Source organism: Podarcis pityusensis (assembly GCF_964106645.2).
Source record: "Podarcis pityusensis genome assembly, chromosome: 16".
Lineage (NCBI taxonomy): Eukaryota > Metazoa > Chordata > Lepidosauria > Squamata > Lacertidae > Podarcis > Podarcis pityusensis.
The window spans coordinates 591,073-611,668 of record NC_138041.1 but is presented as its reverse complement, the minus strand read 5'-3'; the positions used below and the strand labels follow the sequence as shown (position 1 = coordinate 611,668).

Below are 20,596 nucleotides of genomic sequence, written 5' to 3'. Positions count from 1 at the left end.
CTGGGAAGGCATATATAATTTTCTGTTCCTTCCCACCCCCCTCTTTCTTTGAGTAGCCACGAGGATAGACATGCTGTCCACTGTCTCAGGCCCAGACACATGCCTGAGGCTCTTTCTATTGTCCATATAAACATTTTACCTCCATAGTTTTTACTGCTTCCATGTTAAGGATAATCTAATTTCCTGAAATGGGAATGTTTGCTTAGGTGAATTTGCTGTGTATTTTCAGTACGGTATTTTCCCCCCTTGGCTGTAGCTCTCTCGTGTGATTGGCTGACTGTGAGTCACATGGGAAAGGCATTCCATTCCGTTGTGACTGTTATTCCAGAAACTGTCGTTTTTTAACTGCTTTTTCTGCTCTTCTCTCTCCCTGTGTGTGAGGGAGAATGGCTGCTAGAGAGAGGTTTATTCAGGATACTGAGTGCCTGTCAGTGTGAAGTGAAGCTGACAGAGGAAGATCCTGAAATGTTAATAGGGAGAATCTTGTGCAGGATCTCTCTATAAGGAACAAAGTGAATAAGCATGAGATTGTAGATACGTTATTCTCAGTTATGTTTATGAAATTAAAGTCCCTTTTGAATATAAGGAGTCTGGACATTGCACAACATGCTGCAGCTGAGAACCAAGGCAAGACTATGAGTAAGTAATTCACATTTAAAGCTGATTTCCACAGTTTCTTGATTTCTTTGTTAAGCAGGGTAAAGGAAAAGGGGGAGTCCACTTGCTCTGCAGCTAGACTTACTTAAAAGAAGCCTTCACAGCTGATTCCTACATGTTTCAGTTTTGCTGCTAAGGGTGGGGCTTTTGAACTCTGTTCAGCCACACACACACAGAGACACATATGATGAGTACCTGGAGGGATAAATTGCAATTAATATATCCTCTCCCACCTATGAAAATGCCACAGAGAGTTCCACAGAGTAACTGTGTGAAGGACTTTATTTTCTCTGTCCTGAATCTTCCAATATTCAGCTTCATGGCAAGTCCTTGAGTTCTGGTGTCTTGAGAGAGGGAGAAAAACCATTTCCTGTCTGCTTCCTCTGTGCTGTGCAGGATCTTATGGCTTCTACCATGTCCTTTCTTACTCATCTTTTCTCTGAGATAAAAAACCCCAAGCACTGCTGCCTTTCCTGTTCTACCCCCTTGATCATTTTCTGAATCTTTTCCAACTCTGCCTTCTCCTTTTGCAGGTGAGGCAGCTAGAGAATGAAATTCTCCCCAGGTACTAGGAAGCATGACACAAAGGGAACTGTTCTCCTTGAGAACTTTTCCCTGATCTGTTCTGAATTTTTAGGGAAGTTTAGGGAAGTTTTTTAATGACTGATGTTTTAATGTATTTTTAATCTCGTGTTGGAAGCCGTCCAGAGTGGCTGGGGAAATTTATTATAAGTAGTTATTATTGTTGTTGTTGTTGTTATTTTATTATGAACAAATTAGGAACGAGTGACAGTGGAGTCTCAGCGATGGACCCGTTCATGTTGCCTCAATATAAGAAGAGAATTTTGGGTTGCAGAGAGACGCTGAACATTGAACAGGAGAAGCATCGACGCTTTTTTGTTCTAGTTGGAGATGAATCAGCATACAGGAGGGAGGTTCAAAAAATATCTGCATGGTGCCTAGAGAATAACTTGCACCTAAATATTAGCAAGACAAAGGAGATGGTGTTGGACTTTCGGAGGAAGAGAGGGGAACCTGCCCCGTTGTATATCAGGGGGGTTGTGTGGGGACAGTCTCTTCCTTTAAATTCCTGGGAGTTTACCTTAGTGAAGAACTCACTTGGAAAAACAATGTAACTCAGGTGGTTAGGAAGGCGCAACAGAGACTCGATTTCCTCAGGGTTTTGCAAAAGAACACTGTTAAACAACAATTGATGACCTCCTTCTACCAATCCACAAAAGAAAGTGTCCTCTCATATTGTATCACAGTGTGGTACGTTGGCTTGACAGCCATGGACAGAAAGTCTCTACAGAGGGTGGTGAACACAGTACAGGATATCATGGGCTGTCCCCTGAGCCCGCTAGATGACATCGCAAAGGATCGTGGCCTTAGGAGAGCGGGAAAAATTCTCAGGGACGATTCACACCCCGGCCAGCACCTCTTTAATCTTCTACCCTCGGGCAGGAGATATAGAAGTATAATCAGTCGTGCCAACAGGCCGAAAAACAGTTTCTATCCATGGGCTGTTAGGCTGCTGAACGGAAAATAATACAGTGGTACCTCTCCTTGCAAATGGGATCCGTTCTGGAGGCCCGTTCGCAACGTGAAAAGAGCGCAACCCGCAGCGACGCGTCTGCGCACACACAGGTTGTGATTCACCGCTTCTGCGCATGCGTGTGACATCATTTTGCACTTCTGCGCATGCGCAAGCGGCAAAACCCGGAAGTAACCCTTTCCGGTACTTCCGGGTTGCTGTGGGACGTAACCTGAAAGAAAGTAACATGAAGTGGACGTAACGTGAGGTATGACTGTATAGTGCAACTGACTTTCGGGGTTGGTGTGTTGTGCAACAAGCACACATAGTACAATGAGATTGAATGTTTGTGCAGGGGGGAGACTCGGTTAATTTCATTGTACACAGGTTGTACATTGACAATAAAGGTATTATTATTATTAGTTTATTATAAAGCATGCCACTAGTCCTCATGGAGGCAGCATGCCACAATCCATGTGGCTCACCCCTTCCCCATCACATAGGGTTGTTGGGTGGGTTGAATGGCAGAGAGGGCAGAACCACATCAGCTACTTTGAACGCCTTGGAGGGAAAATGCAAATGGACCATAAATGCAATAAAGAAATAGTTTTGACATGCAAACTAGGCCAGGATTTTACCACAAGGCAGCCAGTGTGGTGTGGTGGTGAGAGTCTCAGACTGGCCATAAAACCCCCTGACTGACCCTTGGGCCAGTCACTGCGTCTCAACCTCCCCTCTCACCACCTTGAGTCCCTTGCAGAAAAGGGGCAGGATATAAATGCAAGCCATGGCAGCACCTGCACTTTGGAACTCCCTGCCACTTCAGACCAAGCAGGTGGCTTCACTGTACGCTTCTCGGTTCCTGCTAAAAACATTCTTTTTTAGACAAGTCTGCCCAGAAGCTTAGGAAGCTGGTGTGAATTTTAGCCTGTTTTAGCTTTTTAACTTTTTGTACATGTATCATAACCTCCCCACCCCCGGATTTTATGGTTTTCATAAAATTCTCTGGTGTTTAAATTTCATGGAATGAATGAATGAATGAATCAATCAATCAATCAATCAATCAATCAATCAAAGTGGCCTTGAATCAGTCGTCCCTCATCCAAGATCTAATTATGGATGAGGAGGCCTATTTGATACATAGGGCTGCCTCGGAAGACGGTTTGGAAACTTCATGTCAGGGACTGGCTGGATGAAGAGGAGTTGGGGGAGCCACCAGCTGGGGAACCCCCAAGGGAAACCCCAGAGGAGTAAGGCTTAGAGTCCGGGGATTGGTGGTGGGGCACCGAGGAGAGGTCAGAGGGAGAAGATTGGCAGAAGGGGCAGATGCGTAAGGGACAACAGGCTTTAGTGAGCAGGAAGAACCTGTGTCAGAGAGCAGTTCAGACTGAAGCAAAGGAGGGGGCCAAGGGGCTGATGAAGAATTCAGAGTCTCCCTGTTCTGCTGTGACAAGCTCCCCTCATCGTTGTCCTCCCAGGACATGCAGAGAAACGAAAAGAGCGGAACAGGGGCCAGAGGTGTGCAGACACAATTTGAGGCTGCTTGGGAAACATCCGGGAGAGGAGGAGCATTGGGGGGGGGGGGAGGCAGGACCTTCAGTTCTGGCCACTGCTCCATAGGTACAAAATCTGCTGCAAAGTGTTGCTGAGTTGCATGCCATTTCCTGACTACAGAAACAAAATTAAAAATTTCCTTCCAGTAGCACCTTAGAGACCAACTAAGTTTGTTCTTGGTATGAGCTTTCGTGTGCCTGCACATGTGTATCTGAAGAAGTGTGCATGCACATGAAAGCTCATACCAAGAACAAACTTAGTTGGTCTCTAAGGTGCTACTGGAAGGAATGTTTTTATTTTGTTTTGACAAACGGCAGATCAACACGGTTACAAAAGACCAACTACCTACCTGTAATCTGAATAAAGCGTTCACTGTCAACGGAGACCTGCATCTTTCTGCAGACCTGCATTTGACTCATAATAATAATAATAATTTATTTTTTTATACCCTGCCCATCTGGCTGGGTTTCCCCAGCCACTTCAGCCAGTGCAGAATTCAGCGGCCAGGTCGCTCGCTGGACTTCCAAGGCAGGAGATTCCCACGAAACATTAGGAATCATTTTTTGATGCTAAGAGTTGTCTGACTGTGGAATGGGCTTCCTCGGGAGGTGGTGGGCTCTCCTTCCCTGGAAATTATTTAAATGAAGGTTGGCTGGCCATCTGTCAGGGATGGTTTAGCTGTGATTCCTGCACTGCAGGGAGTTGAGGACCCTTAGAAATCCCTTCCAAATTGACAGTTCTGTGATTGTGAGGAAGGAAGGCGGGTTCATAGGGGTGGTTCTTGGCCCGTCTCCCATCCTTTCTCCACCCCCTTGCAAAAGACGCCCCCCCCCAGCCCCAGAGTCTCCCATGAAGTTGGACCACCTCCAGGATCCCCAGTCAAGACTCCACCTTCCTCGTTATTGCCCAGGTTTATTGGCTGGCTGTACAGATACAAATGTCAGGGTGTGGGTGGGTGTGTCGAAGGCAAACCTTCCCAACCCCAGGCCCTCCCCGACGGACGACAGCTCCCTCCGTCCAAAATCCCAGCTGCTGGGCGTTGGAGTCTGACGATATTTGGAGGTTTGGGGGAACAGCTGGTTTTTAAGGGGGTCGTTAAGAATCCTTTTCGGGGGCCCTTCTCTGCTCCGTCGATCCGCCTTCCACATCCGCCTTCCGCTCTCCGGCCAGCTGCCCTGTTGTCTCGCTCTCTCTGCGGCTTGTCAGTGCTTCCTCCTCGCTGGGAAGCGTGCCTGGAGCAAGGCCCCCTGCCATGGCCCGGCCACCTCTCCCCATGGCCCCCTCAGACCTTGGACTCGCTCTCGGCACTGGCGAGGTTCCCATTCCTCTCCTTGTCCGCGTCCTCTTCCACTGCTGCTTTCTCGATGGTCCCTTCCTCCACCTTCTCGTCCAGCCGGCTGGGGATGGACCAGTAGAGGTGGGCATCCATGCGGGCGGCCGCCTCAGACAGTTCCCGGGCGCTGCAGCTGGGCGTGGGCACCTCGAAGGTCTGGTGGAAGCTGTTGTAGTCCACTTCGTAGAAGCCGTCCTCCAGAGAGAGGACGGACATGAAGCGGTGGCCCCACAGGACCTCGTCCATCAGGTACGAGCTTCGCGCTTGGCAGGTCATCCCTGGGGGGGGGGGTCAAAGCAGAGAAAGTGGGGAAACTGAGTCAGAACGGCAGAGTCACCAAACGCCACCTTCAGCTGAAGGCGGACGTTCGGCCGAGATGGTGCCGCGTAATGCCCTGGCATGAAACCCATCTTATATATGGCAGTAGCTACCCTTTTAGGGACGCGGGTGGCGCTGTGGGTTAAACCACAGAGCCCAGGGCTTGCCGATCAGAAGGTCGGCAGTTCGAATCCCCGCAATGACGGGGTGAGCTCCCGTTGCTCGGTCCCTGCTCCTGCCAACCTAGCAGTTTGAAAGCATGTCAAAGTGCAAGTAGATAAATAGGTACCATTCCGGCGGGAAGGTAAACGGCGTTTCCGTGCGCTGCTTTGGTTCACCAGAAGCAGCTTAGTCATGCTGGCCACATGGCCCGGAAGCTGTATGCTGGCTCCCTCGGCCAGTAAAGCGAGATGAGCGCCGCAAGCCCAGAGTCGGCCATGACTGGACCTAACGGTCAGGGGTCCCTTTACCTTTTTAGCTACCCTTTGGAACTCCCTGCCTATTGCGTCAGGGATCTATCTTACATGAGCTGCCCACTGTTTCCCTGAGTCATGGGTAGGCAAACTAAGGCCCGGGGGCCGGATCCGGCCCAATCGCCTTCTTAATCCAGCCTGTGGACGGTCCAGGAATCAGTGTGTTTTTACATAAGTAGAATGTGTGCTTTTGTTTAAAATGCATCTCTGGGTTATTTGTGGGGCATAGGAATTCGTTCACCCCCCTCCCAATATAGTCTGACCCACCACAAGGTCTGAGGGACCAGCACCCTGCTGAAAACGTTTGCTGACCCCTGCCTAAGTCAAGTTGTCACATCTTCTGCTGAGCTTCTTCATACACAAAGAGCAGAGCCGGCCCACCGATGAGGCGAGCTGAATCACCTGCCTCAGGCAGCAGAAGGCCAAGAGGAGGCACCCCGCCTGCCCCACTGCTGCCGCCTGAGGAATGCTCCCCTCTTTAGTTACTTATTTATTAGATTTATATACTGACTGTTGGGTCCACCTATTATTATTATTAATGTATTATTGAATTTATATACCGCCCTGTACCCAGAGGTCTCAGGGTGCTCCACAGAACAATCTTTTCCATCTTTTGGACGGCCGTTAAAGAGGGAAACCAAGCTAAACCAGGTGAAAATGCTATCAAAGGAAGAAATCCTTAGCCAACTGAACGTCTATATAGCCCCAAGCAGGTTAATAAACAGAAAAAGGCTTCACTGCCCCACTAAATTGCGCAGCCAAGAGAGAAACTGCAGAGCGCTCGCCCCAGTTTTCAAAGCACACCCACACTTTGACTTGGGTTTAAGCAGCACAAGCAACCTAGCTCAGTACTGTCTGCACTGACTGGCAGCAGCGGCCCTCCAGGTTTTCAGAAAGAGCAAGCAGCCCCACTTCCGCCTGGGACGTTCTGCATGCAGAGCAGCTGTTCTGCCATGGAGGCTTTCATCTAAAAAACAAACAAAGTTCTAGTCCTCATGGTTCTGATTTAAATAGGAAGCTGCCTTATATTGAGCCAGACCATTGGGGGTCATCTGCTGGTCCTTTGAGTCTCCCCCCTCACCCTCACCCTCACCCTCACCCCCAGCCCACCCCAACCAAGCCCAGTGATCTTCAAAGCCTGGCACGCCATCCGTGAGCCAGAAGCCTTTGCAAGCAGCCCCCAGACCAGGAGGCTTATGTAAGTGCACACAGGGCAGAGAAGGGGAGAGAAGTCAACGCTGGAGAGTCCTGGGAGATGAAGAAAAGGATGGGGACCCCCTGAGAGGGAAGCCCCCCCCCCTGAAAGTTCCTGAGACTCTGGGTTCATTTACACACCACCAGCCACAGCTCAGTGCTGTGAGAAGGACCTATAGCCTGACTCAGAAACATGAGGACTAGAACCTTGGTTTATTGGGGGGGGGGGAGGCCTGTAGGAACCAGCACTGAAGGTCCCAGGATCAATCCCCCCAGCATCTCTGGGAAGGGCTTGGAGAAACCCCAGAGTCTGAAACTCAGGAAAACCACTGCCAGTCAGTGCAGGCAAAGCATAGCTAGATGGACCAATGATCTGACTCAGGATAAGGAAGTTTCTGGCTGCCCATCTACTCATGAGCCCAGTTCTAGCTTAGGGACTGCCTAGTGCAGGGGTCAGCAACCTTTTTCAGCCGTGGGCTGGTCCACTTTCCCTCAGACCTTGTGGGGGGCCAGACTATATTTTTTTTGGGGGGGGGGGAAATGAACGAATTCCTATGCCCCACAAATAACCCAGAGATGCATTTTAAATAAAAGGACACTGTGATGGCCTGGGAATCCGATTCAGAGGCTGAACTGGAGGAATCCCCGCCTGCACAGGAGTCCCCGCCTCCAGGGCCAGCTGAGCTGGGGCAGGGCCTTGATTCTGAGGCGCCTGCACCTGTGCCGGATCCTCAGGAGCAGGCACCAGCTGAATCCACTCTGGCTCCGGAGGTGGTTGAGGACTCAGTGCCTACAGGTGAGTCTCCCCCTGGGTCCAGTAACCCTTCAGCCTCTCCTGAACTGCAGAGGCTCAGGGCAGAGAGGCGGAGGGAACTGGTTTCTCCCGGGAGGAGTGCTCGCCTTAAGGCCAGGAGAGGTGGGTCTCCTGGGGGCCAGCACCGCCCCTGGCCTCAGAGGAGATAAAGGCCAGTCAGCCCGGTCCCAGGTTGCGGGAGCAACGTCGTCAATGAGCTGTTTCGGCCAGCACCCAGTCCGGTTCCCCCAGAGTTCCTGTCCTTGCCCGGCTCCTCGCTGTGGACCCCACTTCGCCCGTGGAGGACTGTCTGCCGACCCTCGACTCAGGTCCTGGACCTCGCCCCACGGTAACCTCCCCCCTGGACCAGCACAGACACATTCTATTCCTGTAAAAACACACTGATCCGCGGACTAGATTTAGAAGGCGATTGGGCCGCATTCGGGCCCCGGGCCTTAGGTTGCCTACCCCTGGCCTAGGGCCTTCTATCCCAGCTCAATCCCATGAGTTCACCTGCAGGAGCGTCGCTGGGCAAGGTGCTGAGGCTCAATTGGAACACGAGAAGCTGCCTTAAGAATGCAAGAGCGTGCTGGATCAGGCCCAAGGCCTCTCTAGTCCAGCAGCCTGTTCTCCCAGGGCCTTCTTGGTGGTGGCTGCTCCCAGACAACTTTGGAGCTACCTCCCTGGAGAAGCTCCTTGTTGTCCTTCCCTTCCACTGGCAGGTGGAAACCTTCTTGTTCTAACAGGCGTTTGGGAACTGACTGCTTTTAAGGCCTGGTGCCATGCTGTTCTTATTGCAATTAATGGTGTGGTTTTAGTAGAGCTCATATGTGTATATAGTTTTATATTCTCTCAATGTTTAATTGTATTTTAATAATCAATTTTTCTATGTTTTTAGTGGTTCTTGTTTCTGTCTGTAAGCTGCCTTTAGTCCTGTCAGGTGAGAAGGCAGGAAAATCATCATCATCATCATCATCATCCTCACCATCTCTCTCCCCCCCCCCCCTCTCTCTCAGCTGTTTACAGCAATAAACCATAAAACTGTACAATAGGGAAACTTTGTTTAGGGAAGCTTTTAATGTCTGATGCATTACTGTATTTTAATATTTTGTTGGAAGCTGCCCAGAGTGGCTGGGGAAGCCCAGCCAGATGGGCGGGGTATAAATAAAAATTATTGTTATTGTTATTGTTATTGTTATTGTTATTGTTATTGTTATTATTATCCTATAAAAATTGGAAAAAATCCAGACATTGATTAACCATTGTGGAAAGGTGTCCTCTCAATTGCCTGGGCAGGTCCTGATGGGAGAGAAAAGTTTCCAGTGGCCATATAAAAGTTGGCTTATGGGTTGGATCATTTTTGGGGGTCCCCCCCTCCCTCCCTCCCTTCTGGCCCTCCCCCGCCTACCTGTGGCCTCCACCATCCCCTCCAGGATGACCACGATCTCGAAGTCGTCCTTCTTGAGCTGCTCCCGGGAGACCTCCCAGAAGGGGCTGTGTTCGTTGATCTCATGGCTGATTATGAGTGGGGAGACCAGGAAGAGGCGGTCGTCTCCGGTCTCGAAGCCCACGTTGATGTCCGTCTGGTTGAGGGGGATGAACTCCCCTTCCTGGGTCTGCTTGGACTTGATGAGCTTGGCTCGGATGGAGGCCTCCACGATGTGCGAGTTGCGCAGGTCCCCCACGCGGAACATGAGGCAGAGGCGGTCGTCGCGCAGGGAGACCACGGCGTGCGAGGAGAAGACCAGGGTCTCGGCCCTCTTGTTGGGCTGCGAGATCTTGACAAACATGCAGCCCACCATGAAGGCGTTGACCATGGAGCCCAGGATGGCCTGCAGCAGGAGCAGGATGATTCCCTCGGGGCACTTGTCCGTGATGACCCGGTGGCCGTAGCCGATGGTGGTCTCCGTCTCGATGGAGAAGAGGAAGGCCGAGACGAAGCCGTTGAGGTTGTTGACGCAGGGCGTCCAGGCGTCGTCGCCCAGGTGGTCCAGGTCTCCTCGGCAGTAGGCGATGAACCACCAGATGAGGCCGAAGAATAGCCAGGTGCTGGCGTAAGCCAGGATGAAGACCAGCAGGCTGAAGCGCCACTTGAGGTCCACCAGCGTCGTGAAGATGTCCGTCAGGTAGCGGTAGGTCTCGTGGACGTTGCCATGCTGGACGTTGCACTTGCCGTCCTTCTCCACGTACCGCTGGCGACCCCGCTTCTTCTCCGCCTTCTCGGGCTCCTCGCCCAGGCGCCGCAGGGCTGCCGGCTTCAGCTGGGGCCCCGGGACCTTGGCTTCGGGCGCCAGGGGCTCATGGATGGAGGAGAAGGCCGAGTTGTCCTTCGCCATGTTAGCGCTCGCGGGGCCCAGGCAGCGGCTCCGAGTCTGCGGAGGGGGAAACGCACGAGGCCGGGTTAGTGCCGGAAGCCAGGCCAATGCAGAACAATGAAACTGAAAAACTACATAAAACATTCAAAAACCCCTAAAAACTCTGAAACCCCATTTTAAAATACACTATACTATAGAGACCCCTTATGCTGCGTTTAGAACCAGAATTGCATTTGCGTAGAAACTGTTTCTCAGGCGGCTAGTCCTAGTCTTTATAACCCTGGACCTTCTTCCAGAAGGCAGAAGCTGACAGAGATCATTTCCGGGGTGCGTACTATCCTGCATGCTATTTCTGCCGCTTTTTTATGGCACCTGGAAGCATAGATTTGATCCAAGGTGGGAAGAGTGCACCCAATTATTCTCCCTGCAGTCTTTACAACCCTGGATAGCATTGTTTTTCCCCTGACCGTGCAGCTCCCAAACCACACACACAGACCTATAAGTTAATACACTCTCTACAGTACAATGGTAAAATGCCATCAACAGGTCCTTTGAGAGATTGTTTTTCTGGAGGATTCTCAGAAAATATAACCTCTGCTGTGCTCTCTTCATCAGGTCTTTGCTGTTTTCTCCCCAGGTTAGGTTGTCTCTCAACTCCATTCCCAGAAATCGAAACACCGAGACCTGTTCCACGCACTTCCCCTCAATTATGAGTGGCTGAATATTCAGTGTTGCCTGATCTGACTGGCAGCAGCTCCCTGGGGTTTCAGGTGGGAATAGGGTGTTTTTCCAGCCTTTCTTGGAGATGCTGCTAGTGGGGATTGAAGCTGGACCTTCTGCATGCCAAGCAGGGGCTCTGCCACTGACATGGGGCCCTCCCTTCAAAAGCAAAGCAGGATTCTAGTCCTCATGATTCAGAATAAAGAGTTTACCTGAGGAGAGCTGCCTTATACTGAGCTGGACTATTGGGTCCATCTTGCTGAGTTCTGCCTTCACTGACTGGCAGCAGCAGCAGCAGCTCTGGAGGATATTCCAGGCAGGGGGTCTTTGCCCAAACTTACCTGGAGATCCCAAAGGGGACCGAATCTGGGACCTTTTGCCAGACAACTATTCCAGCGCTGTCTTTTACATCCACCAGAGGCCAGTCGTGGAACCCTTCCCCACTGACTCCATGCCCTACCCACCCTGCACCAGTTGGCAGATAGGGCTGTGGTTGGAGCCGGGTGCGAGTTGCTACCCAGGCAATAAGCAGACAAGATGAAACAGGAGCAGCGACGAGGCTGTCTGTTCCACAAAACGGAAGCATTTTATCTTCAAACGGTAAAAGCAGAAAAGTGTCAAAATTTGAGAGTGCGATTGTGCAATCACAAGGCGGGTGTCGCTCCTTTCCTTTATTTTTAAGCCTTTTATGCCTAAACCGTCACTGTGAAAAGTGCACCCGCTTGCCAAATCACGGCTAGTGCTCTGCGGCTTGTTAGAGAGACCTTTCTTGATGTTGTGTCCAGCCCTTACCTGGTGGCAATCACAGACCCCCCAGAGGAAGATTGTGGACCTTCAGGAAGCACAGAATTATAGAATCACAGAACTGCAGAGCTGAAAGGGACTCTAAGGGTCATCTAGCCCAACCCCCTGAAGTGCAGAAATCTCAACTAAAGTATACAAGACACAGGATTTTGGCATTTTGCTCTTCACTCCAGCCACACCCACCCAGCCTTATTATGGTGACCTTGCCTCTGCGCCAGGTTTGGACCAAGACTGATGCTCTGGACCCGACTTGTTTGGACTGTGGGTGTTACGCTTAGAGGCTTTGATCTCCTGGGATTGGGACCCTAGTCCCTGGGAACGAGACTAGATGCTAGAGGATGCCAGTTCTACCTTCTGTACATCCAGGGATGCTGGAGAGAGGAGCGGAAGGTGGGCTGGGAGGAGAAGGAAGGAATAGTATGCTAGAATTCAAGAGTATTATTTCAAGATTCAACAGTGGAACGGTCTCCCTTGGAAGACGGTGGACTCTCCTTCCTTCAAGGTTTTTAAACAGAGGTTGGCTAGCCATCTGCCAGGGATGCTTCAGTTGTGAATTCTGCATTGCTGGGGGTGAGCCCTGGGAACCCATGCAACTCTGTGATTCCATTATGCTGTGAGTTCTGTGGTCCCTTAAGCGCTTGCAGGCTTATTGTGGCACCAGATGGCATGGAGAAGAGTCCAGGTTGTGAACCCAGAGCCACTGAGAAAGCAGCCCAGGGTCCCACAGCTGCCTTTGTGGCACAACAGGCCCATTTAAGGTCCTGCAAGGCTCTGTTTTGTGAATTTTTGATGTAACAGACCAATGGGGGCAGCCACTGGGCCCCGCAGGGAACCCTGGAGTCTCCAGAAAGTGCCCTGTTAATTTTGCTTGCAAGAACATTAACTGCTCCCAGGAAACATTTTTTTTTGCTACCATTCCTGCACCCATTTAGCAATTCATCGCGGGCCCAACATCGCCCATCCCTGTTCCCAGGGATCGCTGGCTGCAGAAAATATCATCTTCATGGTGCTGCCCCATGCTGCAAAAACATTAGCATTATTCATCCTGCTCCTGGCGTGCGCCTGTGTGTTTTTAAACTGCCTGCGTGGGGGTGTGGGACCTGACGATGCTAAAACTGGCATCCTTTTCGCATGGTGGCTTCAGGGAGAGGGTGACGTGGATTGGGGGGGGGGGAAGGCTCTCACTAAGTGGGTATTGTGCCTAGACAGGCATCAATTTTTTTAAAACACACACACACACCTACCTCTGCAGGTGTAAACACAGAAAAAGTGGGGTTTACGTAACAGCTGTGTTTCTCTGCACTGGGAGACATTGGATGCTGGAATTCACAGAAGAGGGAGCCTGTTCCTGCTGGCTTCTGTCGCTGGGATTCTTGAGCTGTGATTCCTGCACAGCAAGAGGCGGACTGGATGGGGACCCCAGCTCTGCAATCTGTGATGCTAAATTTATATCCTGCCCTCCCTCCCGAAAGAGCGCAGGGTGGCAAAGACCAAAGAAACTAAAGGGAGCAGGGAATGATTCCAAGGCACACAGAGGCTGGGGAAGGGCTTGAAGGAAAAGGAAGGTCAAAAAGGCAATGTTCTGGATCAGACCTGTGGCTCATCTAGTCCTGCATTCTGCCCTCACAGTGGGCAATCGGTAGCCCCAAAGGGAATCCCAAGAGCAGGATCTGAACGCAAAAGCCCTCTGCCCTCCTGCGGTTTTGAGCAACAAGGCTATTCAAAAGCACCGACTGCCTCCATCTGTGCGGGCAGACCATGGGCATTGTGGCTAGTAGCCATTGAAAGCCCTCTCCTCCATGAATGTGTCTAATCCTCTTTTAAAGCCTCTCAGGTTGGTGGCTATCGCTGCCTCCTGTGGCAAGGAGTTCCGTAGTTCGACTATGTGCTCTAAGGCTTGCACACTTCGAAATTTGAAGTTGCAACCATGAGGCTTAGAAACTTGGCCTTTTAAAAAATGCAATATGCAATCCTTCCCCCTCTGCCTCAGTTTGTTGTTGTGGAATAAGTTGCAAACACCACTTATAAAGTTTCAAATCACATGCTTATTTCCCATGCGTGTTTAAAGGCTTGTTCCAGGTCTTTAGACTGGAGGAGGAGATCGCCCAACTCCCTCCCAGGCTACCTGTCCTGATCTGGGCCCATGGATCTGGGCCTCCCTCAGCAGGGCTGGTGGCAAAGCTGCAAGGAGAGCGGGTGGGTGTGTTGTCGAGGCCCAGATGGCTCGGCTGATTAAGCACGGCTCTATTTTTAAACTGCGTCCGCAGCAATAATTGAACAATTGCACCCGTTCCCGATAAACCGTGTCTGTCTTTGGTTATTAATAGGCAGTGTTTGGGGAAAGAGGCCACTCTCACCTGAGAATGTGTTCATAGACTCAGAGTATTATAAGGTCGGAGGGGACCCTGAGGGTCATCTAGTCCAACCCCCTGCAATTCAGGATTCACAGCTGAAGAATCCCTGGCAGGTGGGCATCCAACCTCTCCTTTAAAAGCTCCAGTGAAGCTTTTTGCAGGGAGGAGTCCAGAGTGGAGGACCCAAATCAGTCGATTTAAATGGCAATAAAAGAGAGTCTGACTAAATATCATTAAGAACTTTCTGCCTGTAGGAGCTGTTTGACAGTGGGACAGACTCCCTCGGAAGGTGGCGGATTCTCCTCCCTTGGAAGTTTTTAAGCAGAGCTTGGATTGGCAGCCTGTCAGAGATTCTTTAGCCGTGGTTCCTGCATTTCAGGGGGTTGGACTAGATGGCCCTTTGATGCCCCTTCCAAACCTGTAATTCGACTGTTCTGTAAAAATGATGCAGAAAGGGGATTGAGAGATGCTTTGCTTTCTTAGGATACCCGAACTTTTGGGTCAATTGACCGGCAGGAGTTTCAATATGGAAGAAAGATTGTGTTTTGCTTTGTTTTTTTCAAAAAGGTCAGAATTAATTTACAGGATTCACTGCCTTTTAAAGCCCAATCTCACAAGGGGACCCAGACCCCACAGGACGCCCCCCCCACCTTTCGTTTTGATGGTTTGCAGGTAGACTCTCTCCCCTCCCCATAGCGCAGAGCAGAGGAGGCCGCGTGCTTCTCTTACATCAGACGCAACGCTAGGAACAGATTGCTGCAAAGTTGGCAAGTGCTTTAACTCACAGGTCTGGGGGCGAAGGTCCCAGGTACACCTCCCTGGGCCCAACTCTGTACCCCAAGGCTGAGCCCTGCATATCCAGGCCCTTAGAAGCCCCTCTTGAACCCTTCTCTGCCAGTGAAAGATTGAGGTGCCCAAAAAGAATCCAGGTGGCGTTTTTTATGTGTGTTGTTTTGCAGCTGGATTTCCTCCTCTTCCTGACTTGCTCCTGCATGGCATTCATGCCCCCATTCCTATCTGGGACCCAGTCCATGCCAGCACCCTGGCAGAGACAAGACTGGGTGAGTGTGGACTTCAGCCCCTTCCCCTTTCTCCTCATAGCGAGCTGGCAAGGAGAAGGAGGAACAAGCACACCAAGTAGGGCAGCCCTGGGGAGAGGGGTGTGTGTGTGTGTGTGTGTGTGTGTGCGCGTGCATGCGCACAGCACCCCCTGATGCGCTTCAGCTGCAACCTCACAAGGCCCGCTTGGACGCTGCCTCTTATTTTTGAGCCGTGTTCAGGCTCCCCTCCTGAAGCTCTCTCCATGGTCCTGATTCTTTGCCCATCAGCCTAGGCTCCTGGCTGGTGGTCTTTGGTAGCTCAACCTTGCTGTCCGCTGGCTGCTGCTTGGAGGTTCATAAGAACCTAGGAAGAGGCTGGCTGCTGGATCAGGCCAAAGGGGGGAGGGCATCTAGTCCAGCAGATGCCCATTATGGGAAACCCAGAAGCAGGATTCCACCACGAGAGCCCTCTCCCTTCCTGCATTTTCTAGCGACTGGCATTCAGAAGAATCGCTGCTTCCAAGTGTGGCAGCAGAGCAGAGCCTTAGGAGAATGGGGGCGTTGAGCCCCCAAGGAGTTCCCCTATTTTCACTGGGGACTGGGACACAGGAAGCAGCCTTATGCCGAGTCAAACCACTGAGGCCCACACTGCCCAGTATAGTCTGCACTGACTGGCAGCAGACAGGAAAGGGCTCTTGCGCTTGGGTCCAGCTTGCAGGCTTCCCAAAAGAGGCATCTGGTTGGCCACTGTGAGAACAGGAGGCTGGATGTGACGGGCCCCCTTCGGCCTGATCCAGCAGCCAGACTCTTCTGATGTCTTTATGGAACCTCCAGGCCCAGAGGCAGCCTATCTGAACTCCTAGGACCTTAGGGGGATTTGGCCACTGTGAGAACAGGAGGCTGGACTGGATAGACTCGCTTTGGCCGGATCCAGCATGCTTTTCTTACGCCCTTACGTCTTTAATCCAAGGATAGCTGCTATGATCTGACTGCAGAGAGAGAGAGAGGCTACTGTCTGGACTCTGAGGGTCCCCAAAGCTTTAGGAAAAAGGGGGTAGGAAGCCACAGGGAGCCCCCTGCCAATCCATCAAACCCCCTATGCTCCCACTACTATACTATACTACTATACTATACTACTATACCCTAAGGATATGGGTCCTATCCTGAATCATCTCCCGATGCTGAGCTGAGCTTCCAGGATCCATTGGAAGCAGAACGCCATAGAAACTGCTTGCAGCCTGTGTCAGGATTTAACTGTTTGCAGTTGCTGGTGGGTGGGTGGGAGGTTGTTCCCAAGCCCTGAGACCTTCCTAAGAACCGCCAATCCCACCCAACGCACAAATGTTCCTGTGGAGAAGAAAAGGCTCCCTGCTCTTGCCAACCCACCAACATCTGGCCTTGCCCTCAATTTGCAGCCTGACTGCCCCCCCCTTTCCCCCTTCCATCTCCCTACATATTTTAACTTCCTTGTTGAAAAATGAAATGCACCAGGAGGGGATGGCGTCCCCGCAAAGCCACCATGCCTCTTCCTGCTCACCCGACTGATCAATTGTTAGGCACAAGGATTTGCAGATAGAATAATAGAATTGCAGAAAGGCGCCCAAGGGCTCATCTAGTCCACCCCCTGCCATGAGGACAGGGGTCCTGAAGGGCTGTTGTTCAGTGGCAGCCCAGAAGGTCATGGGTTCAAGGTCCAGCGATGTCTCCAGGCAGGAGTGGGAAGGTCTCTTTGTTTGAAACCCGGGAGAGTTGCTGCTGCTCAGTGTGGAACAAGGGCCTGACTCTGCAGAAAGCAGCTTCTTAGGAGTTCAGATGCCCTTGATGTTCAAAGAATTAGGCCTTCCTTGGTCTCCCTCTGCTGCTCCTCAGCCTCACCAACCTTACAGGGTTGTTGTCAAAAGGATAACATTATAGGGAAGGACTGGCATCCGTCTCAGTGTCAAATGTTTTCTTTGCTGTTTTCATCGATGGGTCTGGTTGCTTTTTCTTTTTCTGCTGGTCTTGATATTTGCTTTTCTTTAAATTGGATTGCATGCATGGCTTTTTAATATTATATGGATAAATTGTTTTACTGTCTGGTTTTAAACTCTGCATATTATATATTTTTATAAGTTACTTTTGGTTTGTTGTTGTTGTTTTTAGAAAAGCAGTTAAGAAACTGACTGACTGAAGTATCCATAATAATACAGAGGATTTAAATATCTATTGGGAAGTGACTGGTGTCCAAAACCCAAATATCTCCACCAGCCCTCTTCCTCCCTCTGGCTGTCCTACCTTGCAGTGTTGCTGTAAAAGGAAACAAGGGAGCAGATCCACATTTATCTGGACAAGAGGCTTCAGTTCAAAACCCAAAACACCCTTGAAGCCTGCAGGGCTCCCCTTCATATTATATCCCTCCGTCAGGCTTATCCTACTTTGCACGGCTGGTTTTGCAAAGATGAGATGTTTAAAATTTACATATTTATGAAAAGAGAGATCTTGGTTCATGCCCCTGGCTTCTCAGGAAGTTTGGAAGAGACCCTTTAAAAACTCCCTCTCTGCTTTTGCTGCCTTAAAAAAGGCAGGATAAAACAAGGCATAATAAGCATACACAATTCTGTGATTTTTAGGGAAATTGACCTTTCTCCCCTGCTCTCCTTTGCCCTTTTTCTCCCATTCCCCAGTCTTCCCTACCTTCCATGGCTGTTGTTTTCAGAATTAAAACAGGAGATACCATTGATTTTTACTTTGCAACTCACTCTGGAATTGCCCTTGCAATGGAGAGTGGGGCATTAAACTTTTAAATAAAAATAAGTTTGCAGATTTTACGGAAAGGAAGCATAAGAGGTGGGAAGTAAGATACGACTTTCCCTCCTCATCTGCTGTTAAGGCCTCACAGTATACTCTGCAACTCAGAACCATGAGGACTGGAAACTTGCTTTATGTAAAGGGGAAGAGCTACTGGCTGAGTGGTCAGAGCACTTGCTCTGCAGGCAGCTCAAGTTCAATCCCCAGTGCCTCCTGCTAAGGCTGGGAGAGACCCCGGAGAGCGCCTGCCAGTCAGTGCAGCAAGTACTGAGCTAGCTGGACCCTAAGGCAGCTTCCTCGATATATAAGCCTAAACTGAGGAGACTGGCTATGGCAAGTTTCAGGGCAGGTAAGACACAATCATAGAGTCAAAAGGGGCCATAAGGGTCATCTAGTCCTACCCCCTGCAATGACAGCTGAAGAATCCCTGACGGACAGCCATCCAGCCTCTGCTTAAAAACCTCCAAGGAAGGAGAGCCCACCACCTCGCGAGGAAGTCTGTCCCACTGCCAAACAGCTCTTGCTGTCAGAAAGTTCTTCCTGATGTTTAGTCAACATCTCCTTTCTTGTCCTTGGAATCCACTGGATTGGGTCCAGCAGCAGGAAACAAGCCAGCTCCCTCTTCCATGTAACAGCCCTTCAGATAACGGAAGATGGCTCTCATATCTTGTCTCAGTCGTCTCTTCTCCAGGCTAAACATCCCCAACTCCCTGTTTAGGGAAGCTGTTAATGTTTGATGCATTACTGTATTTTAATATTTTGTTGGAAGCCGCCCAGAGTGGCTGGGGAAGCCCAGTCAGATGGGCAGGGTATAAATAATAAATTATTATTATATTATTATTATAAGGCTTGGTTTCCAGACCCTGGATCATCTTGGTTGCCCTCCTCTGAACACCTTCCAGCTTCTCGATATCCTTCTTAAATTGTGGCGCCCAGAACTGGACACTGGACTCCTGGTGGGGTCTGGCCAAGGCCAAATAGAGCGGTATGCATTATTCTCTGGCGTCTGGCTGTTAACCAGAAGGTTGGTGGTTCGAGCCCACCCAGGGACACCTGTGGGTAGGATTCCTGCATTGCAGGGGGTTGGACTAGATGACCCTTGGAGCACCCTTCCAACTCTACCATTCTCTGGTTCTCCCCTCCCCCCCGATTTGCTCTCCTCCACACACCTTCCAGCTCGTCCGTAAGACCTCCACCCCTCTCACAGGAACAGAGGACGCTGCCTTCCTTCTACCGGGTCTGACCACTGGTCTACCCAGCTCCATACTGCCTACACTGACCGGCAGCAGTGGCTCGCCAGGGTTTCAGCAACCCTGCCTGGAGATGCCCCAGGGGGGTTGAACCAGAGACTTCTACTTGCAAGGCTGCTTCCCCGTAGAAGGTTATTCTCTCCGTGACCTCCTTCCCAGCCCACTCCCACCCGGGAAGGACCCCTGCCCACGAAGCCGCCACGAGCTCGTTTCCTTGGCAACCCGCTCCCTGCATCCTCCTCCTCCTCCTCCTCCATCCTTTGCTAAGGCCGCTGGGTCCCTCGAGGGAGCTGTCCGCTCACCTGGTGGTGCTGAAAGCGTCCTGCCTCTTGAGGTCAGCGGCGGCAGCAGCGTGGAGAGCGGAGAGGGAGGGCCGGGCAGGATCCGTGGCCGCCCCCCGGCGGGGCCCATCTCGCCCGGGCCCCCCTGCATGACATCCCCGGCGCCTCTTGCTCCTTCCCTCCTCCGCCTAAATTTAGCTGCAGCTCATCAGCCCCGGAGTCAGTCTCTCCCTCTCTATATATGGGAGACTTCACTCCCCCCCCCCAACCGCGTTCCCAGGCACCCTTACTTCCCGGCCGTCGCCAAGGCAACGGCTCTGGACGTCCTTTGGCTGGGATGCTAAATGGTGGCGAGGCTTCACCGTCTCGGCTGAACGAGAGAACCGGGAGGGGGAGCTCTGGCGGGCGAAGCAGAACCAACATCGCCGCCCCCTCCCCGAAAACGCACGACCAGGCATGATTTTGGAACTCGAAGGAGGGTGTCGCTGAGGGCTGGGTGTGCGCCGGGTGTCGCTGGGGGGAGAAGGGAAACGACAGGCCACCAGCCAGTCACGCTCTTATAGAATCATGGGATTGTGGGCTTGAAAGGGGTACCCAGGGGTCATCTAGTCCAACCCCCTGTCGTGCCGGAATCACAGCTAACGAATCACTGATGGGTGGCCATCCAGCATCTGTTGGAAAACCTCCAGTGAAGGAGAGTTCTTGCTGCTGCTGCTGCTGCCATTGTTCATAGAATTGTAGGCTTGGAAGGGAACCCCAAGAGTCATCTAGTCTAACCCCCTGTGATGCAGGATTCACAGCTCAAGAATCCCTGACAAGTGGCCACCTGATTTAGAAATCTGCAACGAAGGAAAGCTCACTGCCTTCCAAGACTTTTGGTTTGGCCTTCAGCCAGTCACTCCGTTGCAATTATTTATTTAGTCTTGATTTTAATAAGAATTGAACAGAGAAAGTGAAGGTGACCAAAAGAATCAGCTCACATTAAGATTCAATAACCATCCATCCCGCCCTCTTAATTTAGACATAGCTATAGGTATCAGCTCTTCAGATGTCCAGATAGGCACAAAATGAAATCCACGTCTGTATGAAGAAAGTTCCAAGGCTGTCAGGAGCGGCGGAGGCACTCAGATGGTTGCATAATGGATGGTGCATAATTTGTCCTTCCTGGCTCAGAGTAGAAGGTCTCTCG

At 51.1% G+C, this 20,596-nt stretch overlaps 1 protein-coding gene across 1 annotated transcript; it reads right to left on the bottom strand.

Annotated features, from left to right (window-relative positions):
• Window positions 1-4,637: 4,637 nt before the first annotated feature.
• Window positions 4,638-19,958, bottom strand: KCNJ9 (potassium inwardly rectifying channel subfamily J member 9). The gene is made up of 3 exons (XM_080986069.1): window positions 19,429-19,958; window positions 9,265-10,228; window positions 4,638-5,356 (listed from the first exon to the last, which is right to left on the bottom strand). The coding sequence occupies exons 2-3, from the start codon at window positions 10,190-10,192 to the stop codon at window positions 5,028-5,030; spliced, it is 1,257 nt and encodes a 418-aa protein (XP_080842195.1). The 5' UTR covers window positions 10,193-10,228; window positions 19,429-19,958; the 3' UTR covers window positions 4,638-5,027.
• Window positions 19,959-20,596: the final 638 nt, after the last annotated feature.

Coding starts and splice junctions, on each gene's coding strand:
- KCNJ9 (XM_080986069.1), bottom strand. CDS start 10,192: ATGGCGAAGGACAACTCGGCCTTCTCCTCCATCCATGAGCCCCTGGCG. Junction 5,357..9,264: donor GGGGATGGTGGAGGCCACAG/GTAGGCGGGGGA, acceptor CCCCCCCCCCAG/GGATGACCTGCCAAGCGCGA.